Here is a 15802-nt window from a genome sequence, read left to right as displayed (position 1 = left end):
AACAACCAATCTGTATATTCAGCATCGGTTTATGTTTAAGGGCTAAAACTATATAGAATAACCTGAAGGAATTTTTCTATAATCTAAAACTGACTAACTCAGTGCTGAACAAAAATATTCTTTGAAAACTAGCATATTTACAAATTCTTCCCCATTAAATCAATTTCTGTGTAAAAAAATAAAATAAAATAAAATAAAAATAAAAATAAAAATAAAATAATAATAATAATAATAATAACAACAACAACAAAAAATGACTTTCAACATTTAAAAAAGATATTTCTGTTGTATTCTGATGCCTGATATTTCTGACATAAAGTATTATAACTGTACAAAAACGTAATTTCATAACGTTTGTATTAAACACTCCCTCCAAAAATAATTAAACTTATAAAAATAATAAATAATCAATGTTTCTTTCTTCCCAGAAACATCACGATCATAGATTACATCGAAGCCAGAGCTCCAATACCGTATCTAAACCTTGCAGTAAGGCAGCACGGAAGAGTTTTGGATACAACTTTGAATGTGCAGCCAGGAACTCCTCTAGAAATGTTAATATATTTGGATGAGAAGAGTGCAGGTAAAAATCGCGTGGTTCTGATTTTTATCCATTTTACCCACATGAAGTAAGCTAAAGTTGTGCTTTCCACAAGAAATATTTACGTTTTTTTATTATTATTATTTTTTTATGTTATAGATACTTATGGTCTACTAGCGAGCTACTTAAAAGTTACCGATAACACAACAGAGCAAGAAGAAGTCATAATAATGAATGGGTAAGCTCAAACTCGAAACTTTTTTGTAACCATAATTAACATCACACTAAAACAACAGATTGAAATAAATTTATTACAACTTTACAGAAGCAGAAGCTTTTTTCCCATTTTCTTATTTTTCTGTATGTCTCTGAAGTAATTAAATGTCACAACTTAGTGCGTGCTTACATTTGCCGAATACATCGCACACAGTGCCTGAAATCTCTAGCGGAATCATATTTCTTAAAGCGAAAAGCCAAGTTGATAAACTTTCACGAAACTTCATAGCCTCAAGGAAAATCTTAAATAATTACAAATAAAAGAAAAGTTGCTTTCAATTGAAATCTGACGCGTTGACTTTGTTAAAAATTCTTATTGCGAAAATCAACCTGAAATGTATTAATTGTTATTTAAAACAAACAACAAAAAGAGTAGTGAAATCCGAACGTGTTTGTGTATTTTGTATGGCCGGAAGCAATCATTGAACAATGAATACGCATGTGCAAGTTATACGCATGCGCGTTATGTATTGTTGATCACGAAAGAAGGATAATTGTTGAAATTATTAGGGTAATGAAATTCATTTCTTTTGTAAATTTATAGATTAGGAATGTTAATTCCGAAATTATTGAGTTTATTTTGAAGAAGAATAAATTAAGTTACGATTTTACAGTGTTTGTTTATATTCAATGAATTTTAATATGCAGAAACAAACACGATGACTTCATAATAATGTGAAAATAAATTCCCACATTCAAATATCATAATATTCTCTAAGTAATATACTGTTCCTATGGTTTATATAGAGTGTTGTCAAATGATTTGGGAAAGTTTGAAAGTTTCATATATCAGTCCTTTTTTACGTTTTCATAATTGCATTCATAGGCCCACTTTTAGTGTTTTGTAATAGTACCTTTGGTTTTGATGCTTAGAGCAATTCCGATAATGCAATTTCGACATTATTTCATGTTTTATAACAATACAGTATTTCTCCATTTACGCATTATCCATTTAAGATGAACAGTAACACCCAAAGATACTCGGAAATGGCACTACGACCAATAATTCCAAAGAGTCATCACCCATTCATAGGACATCAATGACGAGCAAGCATTCGACACTCCGTAAATCGAGTGTGTTCATATTAAATACACATCCCACTTGGCAAAGATATTTTCTAGAAAATGTCTTTTTATTGCGATACAATAAAAGATTTCCCATTCCACACGGAGAACTACGTAACAATAAATAGCTTGAAAACCTTCTAGTGAACGACTAAACATCGGTTGCTAGGTGAGAACTGTTTGGGTTACCATGACAACCAACATATTCCATTGTTGGTTTCTCGGTCAGTGAAAGATACCTTGGCAACCAGAATTGCTGCGTGGTCATAATTCTGTACAGCTATTCGGATGCCAGAGAAGTGACTCAACTCACGGTTTGTAAGGCTATTTGAGAAAGAGAGAGAGAGAGAGGGAGAGCGCTAGTCAATGCACATTGATAATGGATCGATTTTCATTAAAATAGATCCATCTTCATTAAAATGGATCTGTTTTCATTAAAATCTTAATATTAATAAAGAGTTTCTATTGTGTGAAGAGGGTAATGGGTGATAATTGTTTCTTCTTTCTTAGGTGTTCGATTGATCCCTATATTTTCGGAAACTTCGAGGATCTAGATAATGGGGATTCTCTTGCTGCCAAGTTTCGTGCCTTCAAATTCCCAGATTCTAACTACGTGCTGTTCGTTGGCACCGTTAGTGTGTGCATCAAACAGTGTCAAGGAGTAAGTTGAAATATTTAGCGGTTGATTTTTATTTTTATTTAAAACGAAGATGCAATTAAAACTTGATATGTGTATTTTACTATTAGAAAATAAGTACTCTTTAACTAATGTTTTTTTTTCAGTAAAACACTTAGTTTAACTTTTGTTTTGTTACTCCATTAAATTATTATTTTTTTTTAAGGTGCAATGCGGTAACGGACAAATCGGATATGGCAGAAAACGACGCGCCGTCCCTACAGAACTCCCTCCAGATCCAAACAAAGTGTTTGAAGCCGAGATGACGGCGTTTTTAAAAGTCGAATACACAGATTCCCATTTTACGCTAAATAAAGGTAGGTGTCCAGGAATATTCAAGCGTTGTAACATCATTTCTATCCCTTTAATACTGTTGCGTTTATTTGTTCTAAATTTTGGATACCACAACTCACTCCTCAGCAAGATGAACTCTGTTCATTCATTTCGTATGGTGATTCAACGGCCGTTAGCCCCTTTTACGGGGGAAGAGCGGCACCACCTCAATCCCCCCTCTTTTTATCCGCGCTCGGAAACGGCATAGCTGACAATTCAGACTTATGGCTGGAGGGGTGTCTAAGTATTCCTAACTATAATCTGTGTGTGTTCACGGGGCCGATTTGCCTGCTTGCGCGATGAAAACCCCAGACAAACTGGCGGTTTTCATCGCGAACCCCTGCTGTCCACGTCTAAGACCGGCTAACTTGGCTATGGCTGAGGAAGATCCTTCAGCTCCTCACGTCGTCGACGGGATTCGAACCTAGGACACTCCTTCCCCAGGCATATGGTTGCGAAGCGCATGGCCGCTAGGCCAACCGCGCGGACATGGACTCTGTGTCCATAGCTCAGTTGGAATTGACAATATTTTAGTTGAAAAGAGCTAGGTTAGAATTCTGTCTTAGACATACGGAACCTTTATAATAATTCTCGAGTAAAAGTGAGTTATTCAGTCTCATATTCCGTTTTTTTTTTTTTTGTTTGTTTTTGTTAGAAAGTGAATCAGGAAAATCACGCAGAAGAACACACTCATATACGTTGTTATTTTGGACGTAACTGAAAACAATCCAATGCAGTTCCTGACATAGACTCAAGGTTGTATGTTCGAGTGAGTTACTTTGTATTGCCGTTATGAAAACATTAACCTCTAAATAAGTCTCGAAAATTAAGTTCTAAACAGTATATACAAAATACTTACTAAAATTATTTATTATTTTATTATTACAAGTTGCCAACACTATTATCAATCTTTGAAAGTATTTTAGTTGAAGCATTTAATCAAGAACTATTAGCAATCGATGTCTTAAATCAATATTTCTTATACAAAATTCTTGTTGGTGTACCACTATAAAAATGCATTGAAGAATTTTGATATAAAAAAATTCCTTAACTTTTTATAAAGAAAAATAGGAAATAAATTCTATATTTGGATGTGTCTAAAAATGTTTTATACGCAAAGACTTCGGGTTCTTTAATCTATGGAATGCGAGCACGCTACAGTAGGCTCCCGCGATCAGACTGTGCTCCGAGACAGGAGGTGCGTGAAAGATAATCTAACATTTGTATGAAAGTGTTCAAATTTATTTTGTCAGGAGAACGCGTTATTCTTGAAAGCAGACCTTCGATAGAAGTGGCGTGTTCTGTTATTGTTTTTCGAGTATGAAATATTGCACAGATTGAACTTCGGCGTCGCAAGTCTAAGTCCGGAGGGGAGGGGATTTGTTAACATGTCATTTTATCATTGCGAATAAAAAAGAAAAAAAGAAAGATAATTAAAATCGATTAATTTATTGACGTTTAATATCAGCGCAAATAAATTTCTTTTCTGTGTATAAATAAAAGTACTTTCAGTAGATTTTTTTAAAATATTGTTTAATGGCCTTAGAAACGTTGAACTCGCTAACATTTTGTGCGCTTTTCACAATGTAAATATACAGGGTGATCAAAATTAAAGTAACCCTGTTTAAGGCCTTCGGAAGCACCATCCAGTGCTCTAAATGCTGCGAAACTTTGTAGGAATACATCGTGCATCATGAGGAAGCGATATCTGAGAAAGAAAAAAAAAAGTAGTTCCAAAATTCACCACCAGAGGGTGGTGTACGACGTACTGAATGTAGATGTAGTAATTTTGACACAAACTGCATCCATTGCACAGTGTGTTCTACGGAAGAACTAGCCCGGACTGATGTTGCGCACATGCTGCGTTATTATGCCTTTCAGCTGGGAAGCTATCAGGATGAACCCGATAAACTCTATCTTTGAGAAATCTCCACAGCCAGAGGTTACAGGGGGGGGGGGGTCAGACCAAGTGAACGAAGCAGCCATGCCGTGGGAAACTCACGGCTAATCACTCTGCTTGAACCACTGAATCTATATATAGGTGCTGCTATAGCTGTGGCATAACAAATTTGCTTCTTATACCGATACCTCTCGCGATACTGAGCAGGCCACAGGACCCGACTGGCGAATATTCTCAAAGAAGAATGGTCCAATGATAAACGAAGCTGTAAACCCGCACCAGACAGTCATTTTGGGTGAATGTAAAGCAATTTGTTGGATTGCATGCGGAGAACGGGTAGTTTGCGTAGCCCATACCCGACAATTGTGGGTATTCACAATTGTCGGGTATGGGCTACGCAATCCACGGCCACGTAGCGTTCAATTCCGCTCAACAAGGAATGTTAAAGCGAATGTCAATCGACTTTCAAAGGCTTGCGGGCACAACTCCTGTGACAGGGTTATCTTGAATGGATAGAAATGCAGAATCTTCCGCAGAATTTTCCAGACAATTGCGTAAGGCACATCCATGTATCTTGATACTGCACCTGCACCAGAAACTAACACTTTTATTGATGGTCTGCTCCACAACTCCAGTAGCAACTTCATTCATATGTTGTAAACTAACTGGTTTGTGACCTCTGCCAGATCTAACTCCCAACGATCCCCCGTTTCTTCAAAACGACTGATCATTCATCGCAGAGTACATGGAGATAGTGGACCTCGTCATTTATTAGGCGACTGAATTCGTGGAGGGCAGCAACAGCATTGCAATTGTTTTGGTAGTTTTAGCTTCACGAGTAAAGCACGTTGTGGAAAGGTTAGTGCCATCACTGTGGACAACAACGAGAATGAATGGAAAAATCCCGTGTCCGTCTTTCTAAACCCTCCCGAGTTGAGTGATATGCAAATTCCGTGCATTTGATGTTTGCAACACCCACTGGTGGTTCATTTTGGAATGTATTCCTATAAAGTTTTGCGTCATTTGAATCACTGGATGAAGCTCCACAAGGCTTTAAACAGGGATACTTTAATTTTGATCACATTGTATTTATTCGAGTCAGCTTTTTCACAATTTCTGTATGCAAAACAAAATTAAAAATGAACTTCAACTTAATTGGTTGATGGACTGAGTCCTTGACTCTTCATCTGGATTTTAGTTTGTGGGTGATGGAATTATTGTGGGTAATAATTGTGAGCATTGAAGGCTGTATCAGCTTTCTCTTGCGATTTAAAAATAATGAACAACAACAACAACGTTACTGGCTTGCTGGGTGAAGCATAAAATGCTTTTTGTTTTCCCCTTTGTCTGCGTCGAGAAGCTTGACTGTGAGCCTTATGCTCGCACTTTATGAACTATGGAGTTAACTCTGTTCTGCTGAGAGCAGGATTGCCTTGGGTCTTTTATGTTTGTGATAGTCATGTTCACTATAACTGGAAGCTTGTCTGATTAGTGGGTTGGGACGAGAGTATGCCTTGCTGAAGAACTTTTCCGCATGGTCATGAAGGAGGGAATGGATGTCTGGGGGTTCCGGTTTTCTCTGTGGATCTGCGTGTTTCTGACGAACCATGGGGCGTCCAAGATCATCCGCAGGCATTTGTTTTGTATCCTCTGTAGTTTCCGGATGTTAGATTTGGATGTGTGACTCCATGCTGGGGATGCATATGTGATTACTGGTCTTATTACCATTTGATATAGTAACAGCTTGTTGCGTATATCCAATTTGCTGTTGCGGTTGATCAGGGGACAGAGTTGGTCTATGGATGTCTTTGTGCCGATGAGCTTGATGTGGCTGTTGAAATTTAGCTTTTTGTCTAGCTGTACTCCAAGGTATTTGGTTTCTCTCTGCCATGGTATCTTTTTTCCCGAGGAGTTGAATTTCATCTTGGATGAAAGTTTTGCGTCTGGTGAATAGTATAGCTGAGCTTTTGACGGGGTTTACTTGTATCCTCCAGTCCGAGAGCCATTTCTCTAGCTTTGTGATGGTGTCCTGGAGACGACCGATTGCCAGGTGTGGGCGGAGAGATCTTGTCATTATGGCTATGTCATCAGCATATAGGGCTGTGATGGTAGTCCTCAGGTTCTGTGGAATGTCAGCCACGTAGATTGTGAAAAGTAAAGGAGCCAAGTCCTGCCAGGATTTAGCGCCTAGTTGAGATGGTGCCATTTATTTTTATCTGCATGGATCTGTCAGTGAGGTATGATTTTATTAGACGGGTAAGGTTTATTGGAATGTTCGCCTGAATGAGTTTGTAGAATAATCCTTGATGCCATACCCTGATCACAGAGCAGTTTACGTAAACAACGCGTGGGGGAATGTGTGACCCGATTCCTCTGCCGGACGTGAAAAACGAATCGTGGGAAGGGGGGAAATTGTCAAGAAGTTTGGGTTGGTGCCTACCAACAAGATGGGATTTGCTATAGATATAGTTGCTGATGAAGCAATGGCTTCTGATTAGAAGGGCTTCCCTTGCATCACCACCTCTACAGATCATAGTCAATTTATAAGTCGCAGGCTTCCATGCAACGGGTGCAACTTTAGGACCGGGTCGAGCCCGCTTCCTATAGTGATGACAACATATCCTATAGCATATCACTCAAGGACACAAGATATTGTGTCCTTGAGTGATATGCTCCACTAGTCGGTGTATTTGGGAATGGTTGGAAGGAACAAGATGGCGGCTCGCGTATTAGTCTCGCGTTTTGATTAGTGTGATATTTTTGGATTTTCGAATGATATATAGAGGCATTCTTCGTTTTGTGAAATTTAATTTGCTATTGCTTCGCGCATTATCTAATCGCTCAGTATTGCTGGCAGTCCTTTGCATCTGCGATATCCTCTACAGAATTTCTGCTGGCAGGTCTCAAGACCTGAGGGATTTCTACTTGCGCTCATACTCAATTCCCCAATCACCACCTACTAGATTTAACATCGAACAGAACAGACATGGATAACTTTAATGATCTTCTAGATCATTTAAACAAAGATCAAGCACTAAAAGTATTTAAATTATTACTTAAAAAATTCGATGCGGAATGGCCAGGTTTCCTAAACCTGTACACTCAACCAGATGAACCCGAAGATATCGAGGACCAAGTTGAAGAGATCAACAACACGACCATCTCCCTACCTGAGAACCACAGTCAGACAGACTTCACAGAAGAACACACGAATAAAAGACGCAGAACCGAGGATGATCATATGGAAAACGAAACACCCTCACAAACAGTGCCGGAAAAAAATGAAAAGGTCCTCCTGGTAATTCTCTGTCAAAAAGAAAAATGGACCACAGTTGCACGAAACCTGAGCGAACATAACATTGACTACTCCTGGGCCAGAAACACCTACGAAGGAGTAAAAATTCAAAAGTAATGAAGTCCTTAAAAGAACTGGGAGATGGACTGAGTCCTTGACTCTTTATCCCGTCATCTGAATGAAGAAAATCTGTGTGGATGGGGTGTTATTAAGCTAAAGGCTCTAATCATGGCTGGGTAACGGCAATAGCCGAGCCTCAGTTAAAACTTCATTGGCTACAGCATTGCCATTCGTTACTCTGAAGTCCTAAAAAGGACTTTTCTTTTTCACTCTCCACCCGAAAAATAATGAACTTCTTCTTCTTCTTCATTGGGCTACAGCATTGCCATCCATTACCCTCCAAGGATATTTGATTGAATGAATAGAGTATCTTTATTCATTTATAATATTATGATATGAAAAATATAAAGGTGTCTACTTTATTTTAAAAGTTTTAGAATATATTTTTAATTATTTAAACTTTTATTATATACATTTTAGTCAAATATAAATTAAGATTCAATAATATATTAAAATAAACTGTATTTTTAATTTTTTAAATGCCGATATACATAGCACCCCCCCCCCCCTGGCTCAAACAACCCAAGAGAAAATCTTGAAATCGACGATATCGCAATATCATTATTATTCGTTGGCTATTGAACTCATTACTAAATTAAACATTAATTTCAGAGCATGCTAATAAATGGATGTTGGACGGCTGCATTCTATTAAAAGAGGTGCTCTATTCTATTTTTGATTATTATTATTATTATTATTTTCAGGTGGGTAGGAATTGAATTCAATGGGATAACTTGTCTTACCTTCTCGAGGCCGACGGTAAATAATGTGCTACGTTAAATTAAACTTGCCAAGAAATTATATTCTTAGTTCTATATCCAAATGTAAGCAAACAAAGTTTCCGCGTGAAGTAACTATGACTGGGCTACTTGTATGTAGAAGCAAATATAAACAAACAGATTTCCATACAAATAGTTGAAAGAGACAAACCACCTGGAGAACATACGCAAATTACATATTCAAATTTCTGTTGCAATGATTCATGATGAAGTTTCTGAAAAAAAAAATAAATAAATAAATAAACTGCGTTGAACTGGAATGAATATAAATCATTTAATGACTAAATTAATTATTTACACACCGAGGTTTCGCCAGCTTATGTTATAATTATCAAAGACGCTCTAAAGATACACTCAGTAAAGACTGGGAATGAAATAACCTCGAGAACATGGATAACCCTGTGCAAGGAGAAAGTCAGGGGTATTCATCGCGGTTATTTGTTCTTACTGCTGATGGAGGATCAGGGATGTGCGCCAAAATTAATGCAGAATTAGATTAATTTTGTTGCAGTTCATGTTCTATAGTGCTTGAGCTGCTTCCAGCGTCTGTGATTTAAATTTGTATTAGTCAAGCTTGCTTCCACCAGATGAAATGATGTTTATCCCATTCATGTTGTATTGTCCACTTTTAGGTTGTTTATACGGAATATATTTTTATGTTCTTTGTTTCTCACCAAGGTGGTCCATCCTACCTATCGATTCGCATTCACTGGGAATATTGTTGACACCTAGAATGGAGAGAGGATCCTAGAGATCCTTGATTGTCTCAGGAAGGTGGAAACTTTATTCAGTGGTTTGTAGACTGTTTTAATTTTGTTGTTTCAGGAGCGAACTCAGTTTATCTGTTTTTCTACCTTTGATGTAGGGTATAGTGCACGTATAATCGGGGGGGGGGAATTATTAATTTTAAAAACTAGAAAACAACTCTTTTTCCTTGTTGTAACTGTTTTGTTCGAATAATATAAGTAGAACTTGTTGTTCCAACTACAATGCAGTGTGTGTGTGTGGACTTATAGTATTTTAGCTGTACGAACCAGCTCTTTTTGTCAACGAACAAATTGAAGAATTATCAATGCGTTCTCTGTTTTTATAACTATTGCTTTCCTCAAGACCGAAGTATGGCCTGAGATATACGGGGTGGTTCAAAATTCCACGTACAAACTTTGAGGGGAGGTAGAGAACATCAAAATCAATGCTCCAGGTGCGCAACTGGGGCTTCCTCATTCAAGCTTTTGACGTCGTACGAAGAACATGCGTCGTTTTACGAACGCTGAGATAGAAGACATGCACCTCGTTAACCATATTATGTATCCAACTACTATTGAACTGTTCAGTCACGCTTAATAAAGTTTTTTACACTACTTACTGCCTTGTGTTATTTCTGTATCTTTGTGTCCCTGTTAGTACCTTCCGGTGGCGTTTCCAGTCATGCTTTCCTATGTGAATATGGTTGATTTTGATGTTCTCTACCTCCCCTCGAAGTTTGTAAGTGGAATTTTGAACCACTCTGTATAGATGATGAGGTTGCTATTTGGTAGAAAGAAAATCACACCCACTTTCTAACTTTTTTTTTCAGTTCCCCAACATTCGCTCCTGAATAATAACTGTTGAGGAAAAAGGAGCTCTAGTCTTCTTGGATATCTTCGTTACAAGGCAATCAGATGTATCCCTCACGTGTTCGATATTCTATAAGTCCCCTATACCCACACATAATAACACACAGGCGGCAAATATCTACATGCTACTGTGCATCACTATGATGCCCAGAAACTTGGAATTTTCAATCATTCGAACAAAACGGATACAACAATAATAATAATAACAACAACAAAACCTTGTCAAACTAATTAAAGAGAACAGCAATCCTCCCCTACCAGATTACACACCACATATGCATATATTATATGCCTACCCTACATCAAAGGTATAAGATAAACTAGGATCATTGTTAAGACAACACGAAACTAGAATAGTCTGCAATCTCTGAATAAAGTCTCTACCCTCTTGAGACATTCAAGGATCTCCAGAATCCTCTGTCCTTCCCAGGCTTCTACTGTTATCTCCTGCCAATGTCAGACCGAGTAGACAGGATGGACCACCTTGGTGAGAAGAAGGAAAAAAAGTATATTTGGTATGGGCAACTTAAAAGTGGGCTAATAACAACATGCCCTTGCTAAAGACTATTTCATGGAGCTGAAGGAAGCCAGACTAATACATCCGTCTCAATTAACATAGAGACTGTTCCTGGAAGCGTCTTATGTCGACAGAACATGAACCCGGAGAAAAGCTTTTCAAAGCGCTAAAATTATATGGAATAAACGAAACGTTACACAAAGCAATCCATTGTCTATATTTAAGTTGCAAGTCAGCAGTTAGAATTGAAGGAGATACAGGAAAATGATTTGATGTCAAATCAGATGTAAGACAAGGATGCACGTTATCTCCACTGTTATTCAGTATCTAAATGGATCACATAATGAAAGAAAGTGGATTAGGCTTAATATCAGAACTGGAGACATCAATCCTAGCTATTTGCTTGATGCAGGTGATGTTGTCCTAAACACATTCAGTGCGAGTCTCTAGGATACTCTAACAATAATTAAAATAACAGCCATAACAAATTTGGCATGAAAATTAGAAATAAATAGACCACATCTATGAAAAGAAGCAGAAACATAGAAAACTTCAGTGGCATTCTCAATGGAGATCCTATAGAACAAATCTCTGAATAGAGAGCAAATCAGCTAAAACATTTCAGCTACCTATGAACAATTTTTATTGACGATGACAATTTAAATCTGGTAAGAGACAACAGTATAAGCAAAGCTGGTAGGATGGGTATGCTCATCTGAATACATTTACATGGAATAAGAGAGAAATTAGCCAAAACACCAAACTAGCGGTATACAAGAAAGTGTTTAAACCAGTTATTAACCTGAGAGCTGGATTAGAAATAAAGCGCTTGATCAAAGACTAGAGGCCACAGATAGGAAAGTTCTGAGAAAAATCACAGGAGTGAAAAAAACAGTGTGAATAATGGAAGAATGATATTAAAAATGAAGATACTGGGAAGGAACTTGATATTGTTAACATTCAAGAATGTGTGTGCAGAACTAATCTAAGGTAGTGTGGTTACTTAAACAGAATGGATGAGTAAAGATTAACAAAAGTTCGGTGCCAAGATGGCAAGAAACAAAAAACCAAGAGGAAAACCAAGGTCTGGGTGGATTGATTTAGTCAGAAGTGCCCTAGAAGAATGAACTATTAGATATTGCAATATGGAATGCTGAACAAGTAATGTCCGTGCGGTTAGCCTAGTGGCTATGCGCTTCACAACCATATGCCTGGGAAATGAGTGTCCTAGGTTCGATTCCCGTCGAAGACGTGAGGAGCTTAAGGATCTGCCATAGCCAAGTTAGCCGGTCTTGGGCGTGGACAGCAGAGTTTATTCCACCATTTTATCTGGGGTTTCATCCTGCCAACAGACAAACTGGCCCCGTGAACACACGGGCTACAAGATATAGTACGACAATGAAGGCAACGGGAAACCACCTTGCTCATAATCATTTCCCCAGTATGGTAGCATATAGCTACCCCAACCACCCGTATGGCTGAGGGAGTAGAATAGAACAAGTAATCGACTAATTTGCGGAAATTGTTGATAGAAGATTAATAATAATGTAAACTTAATCAGGTATTACTTTCATAGTATCATGTACATCCCTTGAAGGTACATATCAGGAAATTTATGATGATGATGATGATGATGTATCGTCTAAAACTGGATTTTAAATTCCACGGTTTTTATTCTTCTCTATTAAATTGTTTATAAATTTATATTTATAATAAATTTAATCGATAAATTATTTATGATAAACTAAATAAATTTGGATTTGCGAAATGAAATATCAATTAAAACTGTAATCTAGCAGTTACAATGTCATATTTTATTAAACTTAAAAAATACTGTCTTGCATCACAACCAAAATTGTAATTTTGGTTGTGATGCTTATTTGGTAATAATGAACAACTTTTCAACTACGGTTTTGTTTTATCAAATTGATGTAAAATGACTCGTGGAAGAACTGGTCATTGTCGGATTTTAAAGCTACTTTGTTCATGTTTGTCACTATTTTTTTTTTCCATAAGTCTGTTCGTTTTTAAAGTTTCTTTTATTGGATCTATGAGAGCCTGATTATCACGTTTTAAGCATTAGTATGAAATCCAGCGCAAGTTTTATTTCACCAGTGCAAGGAAGCAATGGTGAAATAAAACAACAACCAAAAAAAAAAAAAAAAAAATTCTCAATAAAAACATTGTACCAAAGTATACTATTTCTTGTTCTCAATAAAAACTAACGGTGAGACTAAATGCTGGACCAAATATAGCCGAATATAATTCTGTATTTACTAATAAATATTTACTATTTATTTATTCATAAAGTAATAAACGTTTAAATGCTATTCTTGAGTTCTGCGACTATTTTTATGACCTTCTTTTCTGATTTCTTTATTTAGGATCACTCGCAGGCAAATTATTTACAAAAGAGCCACAGACAAATCAGCTTGTCGAAGAAAACAGCTCGTCAATAGATCACCCTCTAGCGGCACTAATAGTAATAGCAGCAGTGCCACACGTGTATGGATGGTTGAACTTCTGAAAGCGCAACACAAAATATAACACAGCTTTTCATTTTAAGGACATCAAAGCTCAGGTGATGTGAACATGTGCCAGGTGGTTGCGGGTTCGCTCTTAGAACAACTGTTTTATGCGGAGATGGACTCTCTGCAGCGTACTGACGAAAAATAATAATAATAAAAACCTTTCGCGTCTCCACACAAATTAACGTGTGCGTCGGTCTAGACACTAACCAAGTCTCCCCCTTATTTCCCCCCCCCCCAAAGCAAAAAAAAAAAAACCTGTACTGACTGGACGTATAAAAATATGACTAATAAGAAATAAAAACAGTTGACTTTATCTAATCAAAGGATTTAAACGTGTTTTGTATAATATTTTATAACCAACGTGAAGTCCCGGATGGCGATCAATCCTCTCTGCCAAATCCTTCTGATACTTTTATGAATACGATGTAAAAACAGTGGACGCTTTTTATTTCTAAATGTGAACAAAACTTTTAAATTTTTTTGTAAATATTAATAACAAGTATCATTTATATGTAGAACAGCGTGATGGTTATTATCACCACATGGTTTTAAACTATAAAACACCAAGTTTTTAAAATAGGGGTTATATGTTAGGACATTAACGGTAATTTTTAACACAAAGGGTGGAGGATCTGTATTGAATTAATATTGTTATCTTACGACGAAGGAGAATTAATTATAACATCATTAAAATATTTTAACGACGAACTTTGATTGGACGATGAGATTTTTCTTATTATTTAATTCTTATTAAATTATTATTTAATTTCTAAATTACATTTTTTCAGTAACAATAGGATGATTCCTTGTTTCATTTTTTTCGAGGAAAATAAACTTAATTTTTACTTCTTTTATTATTTTTTTCATTTTATTTATTTTGTCTTATTTTTATTTAGTCATTTATTTATTTATTTATTTTTAATTCATCAAGCTACTGAATAATTGGCTTTTTATTTATGAAATCTTATCTTCGCTTCGCTGTTAACATTCAACTAATTATATAATTCAAACAACGCCAAATCCATTGCAAAGAGCGATATTAATAATGATTTTAAAGTTAATGAGTTGAGAATCAATTATGATGATTACATTTTGTAATCATCATTGTAATTATCGAAATGAATTTATAACATACAAAATATTATAATAAATGAAGTATGATTTAGTTGATTTTTCGAGAAAAAAAATTGTAACGATGTCTTTACTATCATAAAATTTAGTACACTTCGTCTGGTATCAAAGTAGCATCGATGACGTCACATCACACCAGCGTCACCATACAGTGATTACACAATCGAGTGAATTATTGGATAAATTACTTCAACGAATGAAATTACAGTATCTATATATAGAGTTATTATATATGAATAATAATTCATGTTGAACACCTTCATTTATGTTGACTTTAAAAAAAAATAAACTTAAAATTTTAAAGTAAATAAATAATGACGTTTTTTTTTAGAAAAGTTCTTTCAATATATCGATTTAATGTGAATTATGTTATAAAATTAAAAAATATGCATGTAATTAATTAAGTTTTAAAATTTTAATGTTTCCTGTTTTAAAAAAATATATAAATATATAATAAATATAAAAATATAAATAAAGAAAATTTGAAAACAAATTAAATTAAAATAAGAAAATTAAATATATAAAGACAATTAAAAAACAGAAAGTGAAAATTTAAATAAAATTAGTATAAATAAAATAATTCATGTCAAATATTTCGAAAAATAAAAACAAACTTTCAAATGTGCATAAAATAAAATCAGAAAAAACTGTAGCTTTTATGTTTTTACCTGCATAAAATAATGCATTTTTATGTTCCTAAAATGCCCGTTTTTTTTTTTTTAATCTTTTCCAAGTACTTCCAGGAAAAATATTCTGTGATAGTTCTATGAACAAAATCTTCCATTAGTTACAGCATTTCGGAATGATTCTAATAAATTAGAACTTCTGAAAATTCTAGTCTTCCATGTGAGCATGTTACTTTATTAAACACAAATGACTATCAGAAGACGAATTTATTTCAAAAAAAAAATAAAATAATAATTTTTTTTTCTGTTTTGAAGGCGTTATTTAAAAAGTTGATTATTTGAGAGTTATTAATTAAAAACAAGTTTGTAAGTATTATTATTCTTCGATTTCCTTAT

The 15802-nt window shown here is 35.5% G+C and overlaps 1 protein-coding gene across 1 annotated transcript in view; it reads left to right on the top strand.

Annotated features, from left to right (window-relative positions):
* LOC150109374 (uncharacterized) overlaps nt 1–13833 on the top strand; it is a 226240-nt gene extending 212407 nt beyond the window's left edge. Inside the window, exons 5-9 of the mRNA XM_090407765.1 lie at nt 429–583; nt 701–779; nt 2393–2543; nt 2725–2875; nt 13503–13833. Of these exons, the coding sequence (XP_090263891.1) occupies nt 429–583; nt 701–779; nt 2393–2543; nt 2725–2875; nt 13503–13645 (679 nt within the window). The 3' untranslated portion in view covers nt 13646–13833. The remainder of the gene's footprint in view (nt 1–428; nt 584–700; nt 780–2392; nt 2544–2724; nt 2876–13502) is intronic.
* The last annotated feature ends 1969 nt before the right edge of the window (nt 13834–15802 follow it).

This window comes from Typopeltis vanoorti, chromosome 2 (assembly GCF_054136105.1).
Source record: "Typopeltis vanoorti isolate ZY-2024b chromosome 2, IOZ_Tvanoo_1.0, whole genome shotgun sequence".
NCBI classification, from domain to species: domain Eukaryota; kingdom Metazoa; phylum Arthropoda; class Arachnida; order Uropygi; family Thelyphonidae; genus Typopeltis; species Typopeltis vanoorti.
Note: the sequence above shows the minus strand (reverse complement) of the source record. Positions and strands in the feature narration are given on the sequence as shown.